Below are 17,931 nucleotides of genomic sequence, written 5' to 3'. Positions count from 1 at the left end.
TAACAATAGGAAAAAAGAAAGCAATTTCAAATATCAAAGAAACCCCCCTCTCCCCATCCATCCACCCTCATCAGATCAGTAAGTAGGCCCCTGACCAAAAGCCAACCAAAAAGAGCTATCCGTTATTTGATAGAAGGAAAATATAGGTCAAAAGCCATGTCAAAACAATGTACCAGTTGTAATATACATTTTTCTCACAAAAGAAGGACTTTTAAAAGCGTCCGATTTGTGAGTGCTATTTTGAATCTTGGATTCCGACCCGGGAGTGTTATCCAGAAGACAAAGTGTGTCTCCCATGCCCGCAAGCTACTCGCCTCCCTGCCGTCGCTATATTTAAGTAGTCGAACCCGACTGTAGATATTGCATGCCAGTTGCGTCTAGCTTCTGTTGAGTGTTATCTGATGTAGTTGTGGTGCCTGTTGTGGCAGTAGCCGTCGTAGCGGGAGAGTGATTGCTGAGCCCCACCCACTGGTTAAACTGAGCGTTACTATGTCGAGTTCCGTACAGGTATGGATCTTGCCAGGGCTGCTCGTATACCGGAGAGGAGAGAGGGATGCTTCCGATGGATGTCTGATAATCTGACACAGACGATGACTTTCTATCGAAGCTGAAATTTGCATCCAAGGAGTTGAACGATGAGCCTCTAGTTAGGGCATCCTGCGTATACCACGAAGCCTCCGAGGCACCAGCAGTAGCGGATGATGTGGGCCACGAGTCAGCATGTTGGATCTGGTATGGCGAAGGCGATGAAACAAGACCTTCGTCGGCGAACCCACGCCAGGCAGTATCAAAAATAGCAATTGGGGGTGGCGTGTAGTCGAAAGCAGTGCTTGCTGGCAGCACTGTGCCCGATGTTAGCTGGTTTCCAAGAAGAAAAAGGCGTGGTCGAAGATAACTCACAATTGAGAGTTTGTTCTGCTGTACTCGGCGCCATGGCTCTTAATGGAATGCCTGTCGAAGAGTACTTGCTCTGTGTGGTCTTGGTGCTACTTCCACGGCTGGAAGCTGAGCTCTGGCTAGACGTTCCTTGTTTTCCACGAGAATCGGGCGGTGCTTGGTCAACGGGGTAAAAGGTGCAGTCTTTCTTCAAGCGAATACAATTAACGCATTTGCCGTTGCTATCGGTGGCTAAAATGCATCTTATTTTCCGCTTTCTGCAATGGCCTGCAAACCGCATTGTTAGAGCCTTCGTTTCTTCCTTCAAAAGTAATCAACGGGAAAGAGGGAACACAAACCACAAGCCACAGAAGTCCGATGGTAACCAAGTTTATTTCTCCGTCTTTCTCCAGATTGTTGGCTAATGCTTGAGTCAGGAGACTACAAGGTAATGTATGTTAGCCGGTCAGTCTTTCCGCATTTTTCTCCGAAGTGACTTACATATGGAGATGTCATAGGGCCTTGGGAATGGGCACCATAGTCAAAGTTTGGTTTTGTCATGACTGATGCTTCAGTCCCGGTCGGAGGAGGAATATTCTGGTACGGACATACCATGAGTGTAGTACTCATTGATGCGACAGACAGTGATAGACTTCTCGAAGGACTAGTAGGTGGTTCAAGGCCAGAATGTATAGGCCTGTCTCTAAATGAAGCATCAGCTTTTTGACTCGGCTGGATAGTGGTGGTGTGGTGGTCGGACATGGCACCATGTGCTAGGTATGAATCCAAGACAAATATGTGTTCGACAAAATAAAGAAAAAAAAAAAAGCTAGTCTTCCAAAGTTTTCATTTCCAAGTACCAGAGGAGAAGGGGACAGGGAACATCTATCTCTAGGTAGCAGCACTCTCTAGGGAAAAGAAAGGGCGTTTGAATGAGAATACAAGTGGGTGACTGGGTAGATACCAAGGGCATGATACGGCCGCAAAATGAAAGGATTAGAGCTTAGTCAATAACTTACCGGTCTTTGGGGGAGCGGAACTCAACCTTCTAAACACTCTTAGGCCACGTTTGGTGGAATTCCAAGAGGTGTTTCAAGTCTGCCACCGGTTGTTTGCTTTTCTCAAAGCAAGGAAGCAGAAGCGCGTGTTTTTTTTTTCAGGAGAGGTGGTTTCTTTTGTGACAAATTCAAAGAAAAAGGAAAGTAATCTGTGAGGTTGCGGCCGAGTTGAAGCTTTCTAGTGTGAAAGAAAAAAGAGAAGGTTGGCAAAAGAAACTAAAGAATTGAAGGGTAGGCAACGGGGTGACGCAGAATAAGGTTTATAGATAATGGGTTAGAATCTAGAAAGTGGTATCGAGACACTATATAATGAGTGGGATGTAAGATATGATTGTCAGACAAAAAAGCACGAGAGGATGTGATGGCGGTAGAACAGTAACACTAACAATATGACAAAATGCAGGCAGCAAACTCAAGGGAATGAAAGAAATACTGAGACAGCATCAAAGAGCAGGCAGAGGAGGTGAGCAACAAGCTACTTCTCTTGATGGCGTTAGAGCGCGAGGTAATCTTTCAAGATGGGTGGCAGAATAGAACAGAGCCAGCCGAAATATGATAATAGATGGGCAATGCTTCAAAGGAGAGACGAAGAGGCAGGGATGGGATACAGACTCGGGGCGACTTTTTTTACTTTTTTTATATACATCAGATGGGGTGTATATAGCAGAAAATACTACTGCTAGTAGTTGGAGGGCTACCAGGGTTGAGGTAGAGAAAAGGAAGAGGGAAGAATAGATCGTTATTGTGATTATGGGAGCTGTGAAGGGAGAAATGACAGTTTGGGATACCATTTGACGAGCACAAGGCGTGGATGGTATAAATGTTGATAACAGGCAACGCTCATAGGGTATGAGGCTATGTTCCAGACTTTTGGCTGCCACTCGGAAGTGGCCCCGACCACACTGTCGGAACCTATCCTCTGTTCATGGTTATATAGCCAAGGCCTAACATGAAAATAGCACGGAGGCCTCATGTGAAGGAACAGTCCGGAAATATCAAGTTAAGAAGAGCCAAGAATGGCAAATTCCTAGTTCAAGGATCTGTGAGGTGGCGATGTAGATAGTGGAAGTTTGGATATTTCATGTCACCAGTACTCCTAGGCATGCCACCTGTGCAGTCTCAATCCATTACAGAGTGACTTGGGAGCTGGTAGATGAATTGGCCTAGGGAGCCCACGCAAAGCAAAGAACTAGCAGCAGTAGCCAGCCGTCTTGCTTGTAGCGCCAACATTAGGAGGCGTAGTGAGTGATGATGGGCATTTAGTTAGTCGAAAAGACAGGCAATGTATGATAAGCTTCAACAAGATAGAGTTCTATTGTGGGAGATGCAGAGGCAGCGCGTGGGCTTCGTTGGTGACAAATTAGTATTCCCCCTGAAGCCCTGTGACCGACGCTGCGGTGAATCTAGATTGGCAGAGGGAGAGGGACAGAGGAAAGGAGGAGGGAAGGCAACAAAGAGAGACAGCGAGAAAATGGTGAGACAGGACCGGTGTAGGAACAGGGAAGATGCTTGGACCGGAAGTCCTTGAAAGCAGAATGCTTAAGAGGCCGACGACGACAGCAACGACAGAGGTGAGGGTGGAATCATGCTAAGGCATGAGGCAAGAGGGATAGAAAATACAAGACAAGAGACACACGAGGGAGCGGGCTAGTGTGGTGCTTACTGGAAGATTGAGGTAGCGGTATATTGGAGATAACAGCTAAACAGGCGCCAACAAAGCGCTTGTAGGGCACAAATAAGGCGTCATTCAGTGGTGAAAGCTGAGGATATTCCGCTAGCCAGAAAGAAAGGCCGGAAAGACTAGTAGGGGGGGGGGGGGGGGGATAGACCGACGGGCGAAAAGAAAAAGAGACGACGAGAGTCGGCAGGATCACAGGTAGATTGCCTTTGTTTTGTTGATCGGAGTCACAGAGCAAGGGTGCGAGGAGTCGAGATGTGCTGTCAGTATGGAGATAAAGGAGAGAATGGCATACGGGAAGGGCGAGGGCGAGATGGAAGAAAGGGTGATGGTAAGAATCGGGTTAGAATAAGGGCAATGTATGGAGAGGGGCGGACAGGCAAAAGAAGGACCATATTAAGAAAGGATGGAAAACTTTTTAGTCGACAGCTGCCTGAGGGTAGAAGGTAACTGCCTGTCTAGGTGCTTAGCTTCCATTGTACTTGCTGCAAAATGCCACGCAGTCTTCTGCCCCATAAAACTCATGATGTCTACACTGCACGCTAAATGTATGTGTATGTGTACGCGTGTAAGTGTGTACTTGTCGACATTTCTTCCGTGGCTCTGAGACTCGTTCCCTACTTCTTTCACCTCAAACAACTCAGAGCTCAAGTCGCAATCGCAGGGCCAACAACTGCAACGTCAAAGCCAGCCAAGTCAAATACACTAGGTGCTGTCTTGCTTTGTTTTTCTTTACTTAATGTCTCTTACAGAAGCCAAGAGCAGCCCCATGTTTGCCCCATGCATATATCCAAAAAGGATAGAGGAAAAAGGAAAAAAAAGGAAAAAAGATGGGGTTTTTTGATTTTTAGTACGTGTACATCACATCACATCACATCACGTCTTCAAAGTCTTCGCACGACTAGGAAGCCAAGTATTAATAAGAAGACAAGCGTTGGTTGTTCCGCGGGTGTGGGGGTTATATGAGATAGGAGATTTGGAAGCACCTTGAACACCTTCTTCCCGGTCTTCTTTATAATAGGTAGACAGACAGAACAGCGGAGAGATAGATGGAGCAGAAGTGGAGTGGGTCTAGTACTACAATGACCACTATCCACTATGGAACTGACAGGGTAACACCTTGTAGACCTTTAGCAGGCACTTAGGAGGTCTTGTCTTGGAGAAGAAGAAGCATGTCAGTGTCAATTTGTTTATTATTGTCCTCTTTCAGTGCTGTGCTTATTTCCTGTCTTGCCTCACTACATGGCCGAGTTTCATTCCCGCCATTGAGAAGCTATCCTAGCCAATCTCCACCCAGGACAAAGCTCGTCTATACCCACAGCTAGCCCGGATAAGCTAGCTACTGGATGGGCTAGTCTTTCGCCTGATTATGGGGAAAAGATGGATGCAGGATTCCAAGACAATAATAGCACTTGCAAGACAGGTCACGATTTAAACCTTTGATTGACACCAGACCGGAAAGAAGACCAAGGGCTACGGATGTCCAGCCCTCGAATCGATGAAAAGCCTCCCCAAAAACGGGACATCAGAGCACACAATGCTGGCGCTTCACTCAGCTCTCATATATCTTGTATGATGTGTGAGTTGTCCCGAGCCTAGGGCAAGTATTGAAGCATGAGCGAGCAAGTGAGTACGTGGGTAGGCAAACGAGCAAGTGAATTGGTGAGTAAGTAAGTGAATGTGTGTGTGGTGTGTGTGTTGTGTGTGTGTGTGGTGTGCGTGTATTTGTGTGTGTGTGTGTGGTGTGTGTGTATTTGTGTGTGTATATCTGTGCGTGTATATCTGCGTGTATGCATCTAAGGGTGTTCGACGCCCTCTTTTACAAATCTTCTGTTTCAGTGTCTTAGACTGCAAGTAGAAAAATACACAAGTCCTACAGGCCTTGTCACTGTCTATGCATTTATGCATGTATGCATGTCTGACTGCATGCTATCCAATGGCAAAAAGTGGACGCAAATAAATAAAAAAAAAAGAACGGAGGGCGAGCTCGGGAGGCAACATCATGCTATGCAAAACCGGAGCTGACCCAGCCTTTTGTTGCTTGTACCAAACAATGTCTCCTTTCCCACGGTGTCAGATGCGAAATTCGGTGCTTTGTGCTCCTGAATGTCAATTTTGCGTCTTCATACCAAGACTAGTTTCTTCTATTAGGGGCGGGCTCGATGCCAGGCTCTCTAATCTCCCTTGTATTGCATTCTGTTGTCTTCTGGTCTCATTTAGCCCAGAAGCTATTCTTCCGTCGATCAGGACTTCGCTGTGTCTTATTCGCTTATTTGACCCATGCGCCAGCTGCTGGATTGGCGTTGCATCGCACTACAAACCACCCAACCTGCCCTTCGGCGCTCATGCCGCCAGAGACATTGTGTACTGTCGGTATGGCTGGATTCGACCTCTCAAGCTTCTTGCTCGCAGCACATGCTATCAAGATCATGGGGAGAGGGAGACAAAAGGAAAGAAAAAGAAAAAAAAGAAAAAAGAAAAAAGAAAAAAAAAAGAAAAGAAAAAAAGAAAAAAAAAAAAAGCAGAGACATACACCGACGCGTACCTACCCTAGAACTGCAGTCTCGCTTCCTGCAGATTTAGCGTTGGATGTAAAGAGCGGCTAGGGACAGGCGGTCATGAGGCGGTGCTGGAGTCTCGCTCATTGTTCTTTCCTCGTCCTTTCGCATTCTCGCATTTGTCTACATCCTCAATCCCCACTTGCCTCTTTCTTTTCTCTCCGCACTTCACGGACTTCCTGTCCAGTGCCCCACTCGGCCGGGTTCCCTCTTCCCGCCAAGATCGCTCGCTGGAAATGATTACGTACTGTTTTGTGCTCTGTGTGGTAAGCAAGTACACGTAATGTATACAAACATTTTCATGTTTCCCAGAGGGACAAAGAAAGAAACAATAAGAGCACCCAACCCAGAACCCAAGAAAGCATGGACCTCTTACCTCACCTTGCGATCCATGCCACAATAAGACGAAAAACAGGTTAAATAGACGAACGATAGTTTCCCATCTTGTCAAGTATCCCATTTACGCGAGTTCCCTGTTTACTGATGTCGCACAGCCCGTTCTAGCTAATTGATAATCCATCTTCTTTCTCGCCCTACAGAGGCGACGTCAGACAGCGTTAACCCTAATATGGTAGTTGCTCTGCCACAAGATAGCAAGGAGAAAATTGAGCCCCCCCCCCCTCCCCCCATCAAAACCATCTCGAACATTGACTGTCACATCAAGCCCTTGAAACTAGTACCGCTTATCATCATAGACCGCCCGAGGAGATAACTTGACTCTCTTGAACAGCTTATTACACAAAAATAATTGCTACACGGCTGGTTTCATAAGCCATGCTCAGCTTCTGCTCCAACCTCCCACAATCTAACCGCCCACAACTCCAACTGTATCTATCAGCTGTAGTTTCTTATTTAGACGGGATGTCTGCAAAAAGGGAGCCAGCTCGCCGGCATAATTACATCATCAGCCCGGCTGTCTAGCCCTCTTTCTCGCTGTATTCTTCAACCTCCTCCTGGCTTTGTTCTACAGGTGAACGAGCGTGGAATATTGACATCTCCAGGCGTCAGTGGCATTCTAAAGGCCACTACAACTGCAAGCAGCTTAGCCGGCCTAACTCCAGAATCAAAGAGGAAAGAAAGCCAGAGACACCCTTCTCTCAGCCATGCATTTTGCGTTGGAACAGAGCCCAAGCTTGCTGCAGCGTCTTAGCCCTCAGCTCTCCCCAGAGAAAATGTCTCATGTGCAGCAGCACCACAGTAGCTTGATGCTCCCTTGCTCCTTTCTCTGAGCTGTGGGAGTGCCGAAGAGCTCCAAAGGCTATCTTATCCAGCAACAACCCTATGCCCAATTTACTCCGTACGAGTTGTACGGAAATATATAGTCCCAGGCCAGTAAGATAATCCAAAACACCTGCCGATCTTCTTCGAACAGCTGGCCAAAGCCAGCCCCGGCCTATGCGTACGTTGGGCGTTATGCGTCGTTGAGAGCCAAACCAGTATGTGATTTGCCATTGTGAGTGACTAGCCCCCAAAGCATATGCTGCCTGCCTAATTCCATAACGATATATGTGTATGCACATGCTGCATACATACACACACTCCCTACTGCATTTTACCGTGGTGTGCTCCACACCCCGTCTATACTTTCCCACAGTCTTCCTCATTGCAGCTGAGGACACGAGTGGAGTGTGGGCGGATGTCGGGGGAAGGCAAATTCGGATATGATAAATGCCACACATTTGCAACTCATGCCACATCACTTTGAAGCAGCATCGTGAAATATAACCGCTACACCGAGACTCCGTCCGATAAACTCTGCGGACTATACGGGTAAAAAAGGGCTTCCTAAATGGGCAACTGATCATCACTGGTACGCCCAGCTCTTAGTCTATCGATGGGCATTCAACTCGTTCCTTTGCTCATCAGATTGGACCTCATAACATAGCATTCGGATGCTGTAGTCAGGACAAGGATTTTGCACACGAAGCCTACTAATTTTGGTCATCAGTCTTCTCAGGCATAGACTGGTGCGGGGTAACACCCAAAAGGAAAGCCAAGCATGCCGAAAGAAAACATTTATTTCGCCTTGCCTTTGACTGAAAAAGAAATGGGCGTGGTCATGTACGTACGTATGCACCGGAGAACATATGGAATTACACAATACATGATCACTTCGTGCATACATACATACAACCTTGCTTGCATTAATGCGACTAATCTTGCAGACATAACCATACGTTATCTGCAGCACTGCAGCACAGTCCTGTGACCTCAATGCATTGGGTATACCCCAATTTGCCGCCGTATGGTTCGTTTATATTGCCCTTTTCAATGCAAGGAGGCGTTGACCGAGGGAAGAAGCTACAGAGGGAAGGGCTTTTAAACTGTACAAAAACCAATGCTGCTTCCGTCGAGCGACCGGTGAATGAAAGCAAGGGAGACTGCTGAAATGCGGACAAGAAGAGACTGAAGTACCCCAAGTCTTGGGCTTCTTTTCGGAATCTGGCATTCAATGGGGCTGTTCACCGGGCAGGGTCTCGTTTTCCGTAGGCGAGACGCAGGAATATGCAGGAAATGCGCTCTTTCATATCGTTAAAAAACGACAGATCACTCGATTCTTTGTATCAGACATTTAGTGCGATTGCACCCCAAAATTCTTACCCTTCACATGCTATCCTTATAACCAACCCCCCATACTTTTAATGCCACCTTTTAGTGCCTTTTGTTCCATTGTAGACATGGGTGTAGGTGTGGATATGGGTGTGGATGTGGGTGTGTCTGTGCAATCATTCACACCAATTGTCACATTAACTGGCCATGTAAGTTGCAATTACATGGAGCTTACAAAGCTGGTAGATGCACCACATGCGCGCCGCTATTTCAAACGGGAATAGTTTGCAAATATCCAGTCGACTCATCGCCACATTAAGTGATAACATTTCATGTGTGGGTGAGACTGCATAAAAGTGTGGGATAGATATCACACAAGATACATCCTCTATACCTAAGGCTTCTCTATCTATCTTTGCACCTCCCCCCCCCCCCCCCATACGTGTTTCTCATTTCCATAGCTGGCTCAGCTTTCAAAGTTAGGGATACCCACTCCCAAGTTAACGTTTGCCCTCCAACATGGAGAATTTTGATACACACTCTCTCTCTCTCTTTCTCAGCCAAGCCTCGAGTGCATCATTCGGAATGAATACGAAATCACATGTATTATTTAAATTTCTTCTGCTTATTCAATCCCATGCGCTCTATATACGGACAGTGGCTCATGAGATGCTTGCTTGAAAAAAAATGAGACACCACTATACCATTAGGCCCAAGCTGTGGTGTATATGCTACGTTCCTATGGCACAAAGTTTAACCATTCTTTGTGCCAGAAGAATAGCCGAAGCATGACTTGATGTCGGGGCCCCCTCAAGACATCATAACACCAAAAGTTGTCGGGAAGTCACAATGATACCGTTGTCGTTTTCACATATAGGGTTTATGGGGTTACACACACCTCTAACACACAAGAAGTCAGCTCCTAGCTTCCTATCCCATGAGGTAAAAGACAACTTCCTATAGCCTTAAAACATGAATCTAGCATATATCCCGCTATCATATTTCACATGAGAAAAAGCGCTTGGACCTGTAGTTCGTGTGGTGCCATTGAGTATAGCATGCATAATCCAGACACACACGGGCTGGTGGTTACACACATAACCTGAGCGACCAGATGGAAAAGACGTTGCCATTTGCCAAAAGTGCTTTTAAAGCGCAAGCATACTTCGAATGCATTGCCGAGTCCCGAGACTATTGGCTGTCGCGCGATGAATCCCGCTATTCTATCCCATTAGACGGAGCATCTTGTGTGCTGTGTGACGTACATCGCATCACGTCTTCCGTCTGCCACCGAAAGAACCGTCATATGTACCGGTGATGTCATACTCGCATAGCAGTTGACAGGTCGCCACAAAAAATGACTCTCCGCCTGCTGGTAGCGCATATGATGCTCGAATCATGAGGCGATATTGGGGCCTGTACCTGAATATCAACGCAGGTTCATGATGGGCCTATCTACTGCAGGCAGGGCTCCGGCACTCAGGTTGGTGTCTTTGGTATTGCATGGGCTAAACAAACATTGAAGTCATGGGTTTTAGAAAGATTAATTTTTATTATCATGTAATACAAGAGATTCCGAAAAGAGCAAGGAGACTCCGGGGAGAGTTCCATCTACCCAAAACTGAGTTTCCAACTATCACCCAATTTCGAGTCTTTTTTAGGGCCTCATTCTTCCAGTCGAAAGTTTCCCTAAGACTAAAACAAAGATTTATATGAGTTTATCATAAGCACTGTATGTATATATTGAGATTCTTGAACAGAATTGCTCTTTTATACTGACTGACTTGCTTTTTGTCACCATAGTATTGACAGTGCCGTGTATATATGCGCACTGTGTATGCTACCAATTAGGATTAGCTTCAAATTCCAATCAAGCTTCATCATCGTGAAATAGCAAGAAGCAAATCAATTCGCAAGGAGGCTTCCGAACAGATCTGAAGGACTACTTACAATCTGCATAGACTCTTCTCTTCTATAGCCAACGAGAATTCCATTTTACCCCCTACGTTCTTCACCATTTTCAGGCCCGGCCATCTCTCAGCCATTGTTCTTTTCTTCTCTCGAGTCACCAAGCCTAATCAATCCTCACATTGATAGCCAAGGGCCCTGTCTCTTAGCCAGACTTGCGCGCCGGACCTGAACGAAATACAGCACCTCAGCGCTGCTATCCCTTCTCTCGCTCGTCTGTTTCCCTTCGTTGAACCCTCCCCCTCCTATCTGCTCGTTGTCCGTCATGGCGACACTGGGCAGTTATCTCGACAGTAAGCCTAGCCCAAACGCTGATCCCTCGACTGCATTCAATACTGACCCAGCACACCTTGGTGTTTACCTGTATCTGTAGAAAAAGTCCTCTTGGTTACGGCCGACTCTAGAATCATTGTGGGCACTTTGGTAGCGGCGGATAATAACACAAACCTAGTATGTTTGGTTCTCTGTGTCCTCTCTCTCTCTCTCTCTCTCCCCTCCCCTCCCCCCACCTACATCCGAAATAATAGTTCACTAACTTCTCCTCTCTCTCGACCTGCAGGTCCTTAAAGAAGCCGAGGAACGCTCAATCCGTACACCCGACGACGAAGAACCTTCATCATCTGTCCCGCTAGGTCTGTACCTCGTTCGTGGTGACAATGTCTGCACCGTCGGCTTAGTAGACGAAGAACTCGACAGCAACATTGACTGGACCAAGGTCAAAGGCTCAGAAATCGGCGGCATAAAGCATACGTAGTTTTCTCTCCGTTTTCATATCGCATGATGCCACTCGAATACCTCTAAAACGAGGGAGATATAACTATTGAAGCCATGAGGCAATGTATGTGCAGCCTTGTCTACGAGGCTACCCACACAAACCAGACCCACTGTTTTGGTCGTCGGAGATCATAGAAACGAATCTAGAAAAAGAAGTTGATCTCAGGATGGTAGAGCTAAAAGGCCTGAAGTTGTCTTGGAACAAGAGAGGAAAAGGAGGAAGAGACGATACTGCAATGAGACCCGCTAGGCTTCCCAAAGCGCTGGCTGCGATCTACACCTTCATGATAAAAGCTACACACATGTATGTGTTATACACACTTGATACCCAAAAAAAGACACCCACCAAATTCATTTACTACAATTACTACCGTACACTCGCTTGATAGTATAATATTATGGCGTTGATAAGGAGAAAAGGAATTGAGTTGATACTTATACTATACGAACAGCCTAGCTTAAACTAACTCACCATCTAGCCAAAAATACGCTCCAACATAAATGGCGCAAAAGCCATCTCGCCCGGAGAAGATATATACCGGTTCACTCTGTTACCCCGCACAGCACTCAACCACCCGTTATCATCGTTAGGGATCTCTTCCGCCATGATAGCCGGAGCTGTAGAAGTAGCTGGTGTCAAGGTAACATCTTCGGCACGCTTGCGGCCGCGCTTGTCGATCACATTCATTCCACGAGTCCACTGACCTGTCGTCTCAACACGGATGTCTTCGGGCTTGGGAGTGGTCTTCCATCCGGGGTCATTATGGGTAATCATGTACCAGACAGTCAGAGGGTCGTGGAGGGATAGGCCAGGAATCTCGTCGGGGCCCACAAGGGATTCAATATGGTCAAGCGTCTTGGAGAGGAAGTGGTTGATCCAGATGGCAAGTGGACTGCCAGCTTCAAGCTGGCGCTTGATAGCAGCATCAAAGGTGTCACGCATTAGCAGATGAGGCGTAGTAATATCAAGCGGGAATAGAGCCAGGTTCAGCTTGCGCGGCAGCGATTCAGGGTATGGCGGCAGCTTTGAAAGCTCGTTGGGAAGCACAGGCATGGTAGAAGCGGGCTTTGCCGAGGTCAGTGCCAGAACACGGGCAGCTGCAATGGTGTCGGCATACGTGTTGAACTCGGCGACGGGAGTGATATTTCCAGGGACATGGACAGCGCCGCCCATGACAACCACCTCCTTGAGTTTGAGAAAGGTCTCTGGGTCCTCGCCGGCAGCCAGTGCGGCAGTAGTCATTGGGCCAACGGTGAGAAGCGTGATGGAGTCGACCGGGTTTTCACGCAAAAGGCGCAGGAGTTCCTTGTGAGCAGGCACCTTGGAGGGGGTGAAAAGGTGGTTATTTTCCGATGCAGCTTCGGCGCCTCCTTTAAACAGATCCTTCCAGGTATCCGCAGGACTAAGATCTGGGTGCTTTTCGTGAACGCCGTGTAGGCCGTCAAGGCCATCTTTTATAGTGTAATTAGGTGTAAGTTCGCGAACATCCAGATAGAGGGGGCAAAAAAAATACATGTGCAGCATTCACAACATCTACTTACGGAAGTAGTCTGCCATCAGTGACTCCTCTTCCAGAGGATGGTCGGGGCCAACAGCAAGAATGGGCTTGCAGGCTTTCAAGCTCTCATAGCCTTCAGCGCGCCCAACAGATCTTCTCCAGGCAAACTCCTTCTCAAGAACGTGGAAGAGGGCGACGGCATTCTTGAGGCAGCTATTAGGTGAGGGGCTTAGTTAGAATCCAGTGTTTCCGGGGGTGAAGGAGGGGCTATCTCACCTAGTCAAGGGGACATTGCCGTATGTCACGGAGACCATAATGAGCTCAATCTCCTCGGGCTTGGCAGCCATAGCAAGGAGAAGAGCCAGAATGTCATCGACACCTAGACACATATAAATACAGTGTCAGCGTAAGCTACCAGGCTTAGTGAGACGGTGGGCATACCCGGATCAGTGTCAATGATAATCTTATGGGGAGCCATATTGGAAACAAGTTTCAGTGTGGGAGAAAATAGAGCCAACACAAAAAAGGGACAGTCAAACAGTTGAGATATCGGGTAGAAGTTGGATGGGCAGGGCTAGTGAGGCAATATAATATAAGTGCAGGTGCCAAGGGAAGGCTCTTGATGTCGTTCGTCGTGTGTGTAATGAATGCCCCAGGGCTGTGTGGGGCTAGTGGCAGGAAGATCTAGCCTGTTGCCTAAATAGGCCGGTAGGTTTTCCACAAGAAAAGCAACAAAAAGAGCAAAGCAGCCAGGCGACTCGTAGAAGCTTCAGAGCCGCTATCTGTTGTTTATCGCCGTATCTTTTCGACTTTAGGACATGCGAGGCGGGGATAATGCTCCTTTTATACAGAGATGGTAGGGGCGGGGAGAAGAAAGAAAAGAACGATGGAGGTCACCGAAAGAAAGGCCGTAGAGGATACGCCATCTCGGATGCAAGTACAAGCCAAACACATGCTGCAGCGATCGCTCGTTTAAAAGCTTGTTGTAGAGCCCTATCTCTATTTTGGCTTCTCTTTTGGGACAATGTTGTGTTGTTCAAGGCCTACGTTTACGTCACTAGCAGCACCACGCTGAACCATGTTCGCCAGTAAGAAGCCAAACAGGCTCCGGATACATTTGCCGGGCTTTGGTTTCACTGCTCCTCTACATATAGTCAACTGAGACACCGGGTTCTTAGTTTAAAGTAACTGATGCCACAACCAAATGTTCTCTGCTTATTATCACCCTGGAAGATGATTGGCTGAGCAATCACCAGCAAATTTGCTCAGCTTCCCATTATCTTCCCTTATCAGCCGGTATCAGCTACTTATCAATGTTATCAGTTCAGTGCCATCTACAGGGGGGTGGGGTGGATGGCCCATCTAGCACAAGACCAGGTAGGTAAAACAAGCACCCAAACAAAGCAAAGAGCTCAACATGACTGACGGCCAAGTTGAGATGATGTTTGCCTACTGTCCACAAGGCTCGCAACCTCTGCGATCGATCTTGTTAGAAACAGCCGAGCTTCCTTTGTTCCACTACCATCTGTGTGAGGCCCCGGCCAGGCTACTTGCATTTTACTGGATCAAGATATGAGGAAGACAGCCACCATCTCTTCAGCCTATTTGAGGGGACCCTTAGGGCATTGCAGATTGCTGCTACTTTTTGCTGACTCTGGAAACCTGCAGCCATATCATCTTCTTGGGACCTCGCCGAAGCACAGCACACGCGCCTCTATTTAGATGTAATCGCGAACACGTCCGGGTACAACGCTATAGATACAAAACCAGGCAGCTTTTTTTAGCACAGTGTAACATCCCGCCGCCCATTCAAGAAAACAAGGATCACCAATGCATCCAACGGACCAACAGACAGAGCTAGCTTTCAATTGTAGCGCAGTATACGCAAAGGCAAACGCAAAGCCCAATGCCAGAGGGAGCATTAAATTTTGAGGCGTCTTTGCGAGGTTTGGAGACCATGTAACGGAACATAAAAGATGCCGCGGAAATGTACAGCACCCATTGAACCATATCATCTCCTCGCTTTCTATATCTTCTATGCATTATACATATGCTCGTAAGGCCATGTGTTGGATGTACCTGCCTGAACACGAGGTCAGAGCTGTCAGTTAAACCCCTAAGCCACGCCATGCCCATAACCATTGTGATATTGTCTGTTACTAGGGTGTCGCTAAATGCCCATCAACCCAAGACCAAAGCGAGCACAGCCAGCATCCACGGCACGGCACGGCGTGTTGCACATGTTTTGGCTGAGCATTGGACTAGATATTTCGCATAGGGGAATGGCCGCAGTAGATTGTTTAAAGGGCTTTGCCTCATATTGATGGGCAGCAGGAGGCTTGTGTTTGAGAAACCAAGCAGCAGCCTTACTGGCGCAGCCGGCCGCATTCACTAGCCGGTTGAGGAACAGTTTCAGTGCTTATGGCGATTGTATGATTTCCCTAACACAGCAGGCATTGCCAGTCCCGTTCCTGGCCGCCGTACACGAATGCATACTAAGACTTGCAAACAGGCCCCTCAGCAGACAAGCTTCTCGATAGTTTGCGGCCCGCCTATGGTCCTTTTTCACAGCCACACACAAGTGTGGCGCTCAAGTCGCAGTACAAAGATACCACCTGGCCGGAAGGCGTGACACGCGGAAAAAACCGAGTACCAGTACAAGGCGCGAGGCGTTATCGTAGTGCTGCTAGCGCTGTGAATTGAATACCTGAACGGGAGCTTCAACAAGGAATCAAAGAATAAAAGCAGTATGCTTCAGATATTCCTAGAACGCAGGAAAAACGGCCACTTCTTCCGTTCGGTTTTCTCCCGTATTATCCTTTAATTTCACTGCATTTTACTGGTATTTTTGGAGGAGTTTTTTTTTTTTTAGCTCTCCACGATCTTGTTTTACTGCGCTGCCCTACAAGTGGCCCCCCCTTGTTCTTGCTCATTGCCAATTTTTTTTTTTCGAGAAGCTACGTCGCCTCTTTGAAGAGCCACTTTGCCTGCCTCAGGTAAGCTTCCCCTTCCTGCCGTGCTGTCTTGTCTCTCCCCTCTGATCCAGTCAGAAAAGTCCTTGTATTTCTTTCCCTTCAGTAATAAGACGGGCCATCCGAGTTCTTTCTTCCCTTCCTTTCTCTTCTTCTTCTCTTCTCTTTCATCCATCCAATTGCAAACATCTTGAGATCCAGAATTCGCGTCTGTGGCTAATTCATATCTCAAGCATTGTTTTCCTTCCTTTATTTCCTTTCTCTTTTTCTTCTCTGTCCTGTTAGCTTCCTTCTGTGAGAACCACGTTGCTTTCTCTACGCCTCGTCTCTCCCCTTTTTTCTTGATCGTGCTTTGATTCATTAAATTGACCTCCCAAAGACACGTTCTCGAACTGCATTTTCTCTGCTGCACTTCTCGCACTTCGTCCTCTCGACAAGCACGTTGACTTCTACACTGTTGCCGATCGTCACCCTGTGCGCCACATCGAGCTCGTAATAGGTCTATACAAAACACACCGCGCTCTTCTCGCATCGCTTGCTCCTCCCCTCCCCCCCCCCCACATCCGTGTTTAGTTTCTCAATTGCTAGTGATTGAGACTTCAACGCGCTTGTTCCCTATAGCCCTTTGCGGCCTCTTTATCTCGACTTTACATTTGATCACGGTTTATACACAATGTCTTCTTACATCAACACCACCACCAGTGGCTATGCCATCATTGGTGTGCTGACTGTTCTGACCTTGTTCCTCATGTCCAAGAAGCAGCAGCCTGCCGCGACCCCCATGGTCGCTCGCGTTGCCTCTACTGGACCTACTGCTGGAGCTTCAAAGGCCAAGAAGCAGCGCTCCAAGGCCTACTCTACCAAGGCTGCTGCTGCGGTCCCTGCTGAGCCTACCCTCAAGCCTGTTGTCACCTCTAAGGATTCTACCGGAACCACCAAGGACGAAATCTCCAACAATGAGTTCGCCCGCCAGATGGCTGGTCTGAAGGAGGGCACTTCCCTTGCGGCTAAGGCCACTGCCCCCAAGTCCAAGAAGAAGTCCAAGGCTAAGAAGTCCAAGGCTACCCAGGAGACTGATGTGGATGATGAAGTCACTGCTCCGTCTACCAGCACCGGCAGAGATGCTGATGATGACCAGTCGCCTGCCACTTCGCCCGATGTCAAGCCTACCGACTCCACCGGCGTCGCTGACATGCTCAAAAAGTCTGGTGCCGCTCCTAGTGTCCTCCGCCTGACTGACACCGCCACTGCTCCCGCCAAACCCGTCAAGGCTGCCAAGGCCGAAGCCCCTGTTGAGACCAAGAAGCAGCGCCAGAACCGCAAGAAGGCTGAGGCTGCCAAGGCCCTTCGTGCTGAGACCGAGAAGGAGCGCCAGGTCCAGCTTGAGGCTCAGCGTCGCACTGCCCGCATCGCCGAAGGTCGCCCCGCCAAGGATGGCTCCCAGTTTGCTGCCCAACAAAAGGCCTGGACCGAGGCTTCCCCTGCTGTCACTGCCGCTCCCTCTGCCATGCTTGACACCTTCGAGGCCCCTGTCGCTGCTCCTGCTGTCAAGGCTGAGAAGTCTGCTCCCATTGCTCTGTCTGAGGAGGAGCTGATCGAGATGGCCAAGGAGGACTCTTCGGAGTGGAACACTGTCAACAAGAAGGCCAAGAAGGTCAAGAAGGCTGCCCCCGTCGAGGAGGCCCAGCCCGAACCCGTTGAGACAAAGACCTCGTCTCCCGCCGCAAATGTCTCGGCCCCCATCTCCAAGCCTGTTGCCAACGTCAGCAAGCCCACGGTCCTGAAGTCGTTTGGCTCCTTCACCGCGCTGTCTGCCGATGAGAAGCTTCCTGAGGAGTCGGAGTGGGATGTGTAAATTAAAAAAGCCCGACTTGGCGCTTACACGTCTGTTTCAGTGACATGTGTCACATGAGCGGCAGGGCAGAGATATTATAAGATCTGTCGGAGGACCGGAGAGTATGATAGACTGTTATTTCCAGCAAGTGGTGATAGCCAAAC

The 17,931-nt window shown here is 48.2% G+C and overlaps 4 protein-coding genes across 4 annotated transcripts; 2 read left to right on the top strand and 2 right to left on the bottom strand.

Annotated features, from left to right (window-relative positions):
- Positions 1-333: 333 nt before the first annotated feature.
- On the bottom strand, positions 334-1,437 carry HOO65_010688 (putative transcriptional regulatory protein TBS1; the record flags this gene model as incomplete). The annotated part of the gene is made up of 3 exons (XM_071005994.1): positions 334-842; positions 901-1,084; positions 1,378-1,437. 3 exons carry the CDS (start codon positions 1,435-1,437, stop codon positions 334-336), a joined length of 753 nt encoding a protein of 250 aa, XP_070862510.1.
- A 9,516-nt stretch (positions 1,438-10,953) lies between these two features.
- Positions 10,954-11,442, top strand: HOO65_010687 (U6 snRNA-associated Sm-like protein LSm8; the record flags this gene model as incomplete). The annotated part of the gene is made up of 3 exons (XM_071006208.1): positions 10,954-10,981; positions 11,062-11,138; positions 11,248-11,442. The coding sequence occupies 3 exons, from the start codon at positions 10,954-10,956 to the stop codon at positions 11,440-11,442; spliced, it is 300 nt and encodes a 99-aa protein (XP_070862509.1).
- A 495-nt stretch (positions 11,443-11,937) lies between these two features.
- HOO65_010686 (Pyrimidine-specific ribonucleoside hydrolase RihA) lies at positions 11,938-13,439 on the bottom strand (the record flags this gene model as incomplete). The annotated part of the gene is made up of 4 exons (XM_071005785.1): positions 11,938-12,914; positions 13,005-13,174; positions 13,238-13,340; positions 13,403-13,439. The coding sequence occupies 4 exons, from the start codon at positions 13,437-13,439 to the stop codon at positions 11,938-11,940; spliced, it is 1,287 nt and encodes a 428-aa protein (XP_070862508.1).
- Positions 13,440-16,606: 3,167 nt separating this feature from the next.
- On the top strand, positions 16,607-17,788 carry HOO65_010685 (uncharacterized protein; the record flags this gene model as incomplete). Its single annotated transcript, XM_070999778.1, has 1 exon — positions 16,607-17,788. One exon carries the CDS (start codon positions 16,607-16,609, stop codon positions 17,786-17,788), a length of 1,182 nt encoding a protein of 393 aa, XP_070862507.1.
- Between the last annotated feature and the right edge of the window lie 143 nt (positions 17,789-17,931).

Source organism: Ceratocystis lukuohia, assembly GCF_044167205.1.
Source record: "Ceratocystis lukuohia strain C4212 chromosome Unknown Supercontig1_pilon, whole genome shotgun sequence".
NCBI classification, from domain to species: Eukaryota; Fungi; Ascomycota; class Sordariomycetes; order Microascales; family Ceratocystidaceae; genus Ceratocystis; species Ceratocystis lukuohia.
This window is presented reverse-complemented; position numbering and strand designations above follow the sequence as displayed.